The sequence below is a fragment of the Prunus avium genome, chromosome 6 (assembly GCF_965620075.1).
Source record: "Prunus avium chromosome 6, drPruAviu1.hap1.1, whole genome shotgun sequence".
Classification (NCBI taxonomy): Eukaryota; Viridiplantae; Streptophyta; class Magnoliopsida; order Rosales; family Rosaceae; genus Prunus; species Prunus avium.
Genome location: NC_142289.1, coordinates 2,820,504 through 2,824,971, shown reverse-complemented (window position 1 = coordinate 2,824,971; position 4,468 = coordinate 2,820,504). Strand labels below are relative to the sequence as shown.

General features: G+C 39.3%; 1 protein-coding gene across 4 annotated transcripts; it reads right to left on the bottom strand.

Annotated features, from left to right (window-relative positions):
* Nucleotides 1–615: 615 nt before the first annotated feature.
* On the bottom strand, nt 616–4,036 carry LOC110762868 (CST complex subunit TEN1). 4 transcript variants are annotated; one of them, XM_021965575.2, is made up of 5 exons: nt 3,861–4,035; nt 3,033–3,178; nt 2,229–2,387; nt 1,437–1,590; nt 616–1,323 (listed from the first exon to the last, which is right to left on the bottom strand). In XM_021965575.2, the coding sequence occupies exons 3-5, from the start codon at nt 2,330–2,332 to the stop codon at nt 1,219–1,221; spliced, it is 363 nt and encodes a 120-aa protein (XP_021821267.2). In that variant the 5' UTR covers nt 2,333–2,387; nt 3,033–3,178; nt 3,861–4,035; the 3' UTR covers nt 616–1,218. The 4 variants fall into 4 exon arrangements, with proteins under 4 accessions (XP_021821267.2, XP_088111146.1, XP_021821269.2 ...); XM_088255020.1 differs by having other exon boundaries at nt 2,229–2,373; nt 3,861–4,034; XM_021965577.2 differs by lacking the exon at nt 3,033–3,178 and having other exon boundaries at nt 3,861–4,036.
* Between the last annotated feature and the right edge of the window lie 432 nt (nt 4,037–4,468).

Genomic DNA, 4,468 nt, shown 5'->3' with positions numbered 1-4,468 from the left:
AATCATTATCATAGGAGGGTCCTACTTCATCCCTAAAATTCTAGGGCCATTTGACCATTTTGCTTCTTTCCGTCAATATTATCTGGTCCTCTTTTCACTGAAATAGTGGATTCCCATAATAATGTCGGTACAAGTAGATTCATGGTCTTGGATAAATCTCTTCTCTAGTCTCATCTCCACCATGGAAAAATTCTTGGTGTATATTTGGTGACAACTTTTTACAGTATCAAATCAGCTTTGCTAAGTGGCCCAATCCCCAATGTGGCAGGGCATTACCAACGTAGCGTCGGCCACACCTAATTCTCAATTTTAAAAAGGGTAATTATTTTATAGACTTAAGTTAGGTCAGTTAACCACCGATGAGAGTCTTTAATCTAGTGAAAAAGAGCTCTAATTTTCAAACCAATAGTTTTAGATTCGAACACCATAATACTCTTGGTGTGTGTGTAAGAAACCTCATCTCCTTAAAATTTAGACTATCACTTATGTTGAAATTTTTTTTAACCAATTAACCTAAGTAGCGAGCCTACCTTGTAAAGTTCGAATTCCCTAATACAAATTAGATTAATTTAAAATACTCTAAATTATAGCTTTTATATATATAAAAAAGGAATATTGTTAAAATTTCAGACTATTGTTTTACCAAAATTATTAGAACAACAATAGTGGTTAATTGAAGAAGCAAACCCTAAAAAGATAAAGAAAAGAAGAGGAGATATTTTCATTCTGCGAGTGCATAGGCTTTTGGGTGGGAGCATGAGACACGGGATTATCACTTTCTCCTGCTATTCTACACGTGATACTTTGAATCCACGTATCCAGTGCTCCGCACCGTTGGCGCACATGATGAGGGCGGTGCAAAGGAGCAGCGACTAGGTGGGTCCAGCACCGCGTATATTCTTACCAACCAGCTGCTGACACGTAAGAGCCAACAATCAGGTGTGGGTCGGCGAACCCGACAATGACGTACAGGCTTCCAGCGAAAACGTTAACGGCAGGTGAGGACTTGGGCCTACCCAAAAAGTTCATGAAAAATCTAAGGGCCCAATTACAAATATATTCGCTTGGTTTCAATTATGAGGTGATCATTGGGCTATTTGCTTTGACCCTTTTGCCATTACGATTTCATTTTGCATTGTTTGATGGAGATGGTAATTTGGTCTTTAAATTGAATTGAAAATTACAATATTTAAGTCGACCATGGGAAAATTACAATATTTAAGTTGATGGGTTCTTCAATTGTCTCAACAATTGCAGAGACTGATAATAGAGATTGAGATCAATGCCATCAACATTCCTACCCACACGTGCCTGCAAGACTGCCTGAAAAAAAGAGCAAGAACAACTGAGCTTATTGCTCTAACATTATTAACATTCATGTGCTGTGATGAAGACCAGCACAGAAAATCATCAAGTGGATGTGATTTGCCACTTACCTCATTATCGGGTTGAATAAGCAGCTCGCTGATGAACTGGTAGATGGATCCGACTCGAAAGCTAAGCTCCCTGAGGTGTTGGGTGTTGATTTTTAAGCTGTCACTTCCATCAACAATTGTGGCAATGGCTGTCTCTACAGAATACCCTTGTAACCTGAGAAAGAAACAAGAGATGCTAATGACTAAGCTTCTGAATGATATTGGGGAATAAATATGAGAAATGCAATTAAATTCAATGAAGCAATCATCCAGCCCTCTTGTGTAAGACAATCCACAATTATTTGAATCAGTTGACCTATTCCCAATTATTTTTTGTATTTAGTGACATGTTTCCAATCATTACACTCACTCCATCCACATCATGCTACCAATGTGCCATAGCCATCATCCTCGATGCCACCAACTGGAGATGCCACATTTGCCTCCAGAAGATCTTTTTGGCCAGTTCTGCATCCACTCCCACACTATACCATGATCATGATATTCTCACTGAACCAAAACCAGACTACAATCGTTTCGAGAAATACTGTGACAGAACCCGAAATGCTGAAACTATCACATCTCCAATGTATGTATCAGCAATTCCACCTCTAGTTCATCTTTCTTTCTACCACTCGTCTCCACCAGTCTTAACCATTTATGATGCCAACACTGTCACCAAGACCAACAATGCCAGCCTAAACCATAGACTACTTGTACCCTACTGAAACGTAAGTAGAAGAAGAAAGACTGGATATTTTATATAATGCAATTGAATGAAACCACTAAGCATTGAAAGGGCAGAAGTCTTACTTTCCAGTTAGTCTCAACGAAGCCCCTTGCTTGAAATAAGGGGAAGATGGATGTAGGTCTTGCAATGAAACCAATGCCCCAGATTTTATTTCAGATGATGCCATCAGGTAAACTCTCACACCCTAAAAAAGCATCCAAATCTCTCCTGGAATTTGAGGACTGCATGCAATTAATTACCAAAAAGTACTAAAATGAATGTGATAGCAAGGAATATGTCTAGTGCAATCTCAGTCACACAGAGAGATTTATTACAATAAATTAGTGAGGCAGTGTTTTGAAACCCAGTAAGGACTTGCCATTTGAACTATAACTTGGACCTTTTAACAATTTAACAACCTATCAAAAGAACTCAACATAGGGGGAAAAGGAGTGCTAATTCCTAATTCTAATATTTTACAATTTACACTTCATACTAAAATGTCCGAAGAATTGCTAGGGCCTAACACCTAGAGGAGTAATCGGGACTAGGCGTTTCTTTTTTTTATATAATTATTTTGAATTATAAATTATAAATTAATACCAAAATTAATAAAAAAATGTGTATATGTGAGTCATATGATATATGACTTGATATAAAGCAGAGGGTTGAAATAAAAGGGTGCATTTTTGCTCACCACTTTAACCATAGATGTACCCTCACCACCATCCTCAATGCTTGACACGTGTCCATAGACATAACCATAGTTAACTTTTGCTTTGTATTTATGGAATCATGATTACTCCTATGGACACGTGTCAAGCATTGAGGATGGTGGTGAGGGTACACCTATGGTTAAAGTGGTGAGCAAAAAACTCTATCTTCACCTTTTTTTGGACGAACCCTATCCTCACTTATCTCTCTTCTCTCTGCCTCCATCACCTCCCATCTCTCTCTACCTCCATCGTCTCTCCTCTTTCTCTGCCTCCATCATCTCCTCTTGCGCGCCTTTGAAATAATATGAGCCCAGCAGCTGCTACAAAGAAAAGAAGAAAAAATCAAAGATACCTCTGACGAGTAGAGAAGAAACCGTCGCTGCCACTGGTTGGGTCGAGAAGAGTAAAGAAGCAGCCACCCGACCCGTCCAGGCGCCTAACCATAACGATTATGGTGAAATCGCAGCGGTGTCCTCCCCCTAGCTCCTAGGCGCCGCCTAGCGGCTAGACTCCGCCTAGCTCCTAGACTCCGCCTAGGCGGCCCCCTAGCGCCTAGACTCCGACTAGACTCCGCCTAGGCCGATTTTTCGAACAAGAGCAGAAAGCATAAATTTGCACTTCAAAGTTCAAACCAACCACCCAATACAGAACAAAAAATTTGAAACGATGCCCACATCTTACAACTTCAAGTGTAACAAACTGAGAATCAATGCCCCAAACTCTCAAATGAGTTATAATGCACAATTCAGGGGAAAAAAATCATGACGGCAAGGACAACTTAGCAGAAAACCCATCTCTAAAATTCACAATTCAAACTAAAGCAGATGAAGACTCATGATTCTCCTTCAATCCATTCACCCAATTGACATAAACATAAAATGCAGTTATAGAATGATAGAAATTAGCAAACTAAGCATACCCACATACCCAAATTTAAAAATTTACTACAAAAATTGAAACTTTTGGTGATAGCAAGAACCTGATATCTACTTCACGTACCTTAAATTTATCCGCGTATGATTTCAAAGACGGAGGCTTTCCTCGCTCTCTGTATAAGAGGAGGCTAATGAACACATGGAAACAAAAGATTATTCGAACATGGTACCTGCCTTGTAAAGAGAAAAGGAATGCAGAGACAAAGATGAGGCAGAGAAGACAAAAATGAAATTTTATATTATATATTTTCACTCTGTGTTTTTACACAGTGAATAAATGAATGCTTTTATAGACAGCTTTTACAAATATTCTAGAATAGAATAGAAGGGACTAATAGATAAGGACCAGCCAAGGTAACCGTTTAGGAGAATATGCTGAGCATATGGTGAGTCATATTTGGTCTTTGCTAGCTGGTGCATGCTGGCATGTACGATTCAATCTTGAGGCTTCATTTGGAATGGTGCTTTGTGGCGCTGCAGCAATGGTTGTGATGGACTGCTGTGTATTGTTATTAGCCCCCCTCAAGCTAATGTTGGATGGTGCAACAATTAGCTTGGAACAGAGATGACGAAACTGTGTTTTGGGAAGAGGCTTGGTAAAGATATCTGCTAACTGTTGTGGGGAGGAAATATGAGAAATTTGAATCAGGCCATTGACCACTAGTTCTCGAA

Excerpts from the sequence above, each read along its gene's own strand:
- LOC110762868 (XM_021965577.2), bottom strand. The coding sequence starts at position 2,332 with ATGGCATCATCTGAAATAAAATCTGGGGCATTGGTTTCATTGCAAGAC. Across the intron at positions 1,591-2,228 it reads TCGTTGAGACTAACTGGAAA|GTTACAAGGGTATTCTGTAG; the intron begins GTAAGACTTCTG and ends TTTCTTTCTCAG. Across the intron at positions 1,324-1,436 it reads TTATTCAACCCGATAATGAG|GCAGTCTTGCAGGCACGTGT; the intron begins GTAAGTGGCAAA and ends TCTTTTTTTCAG.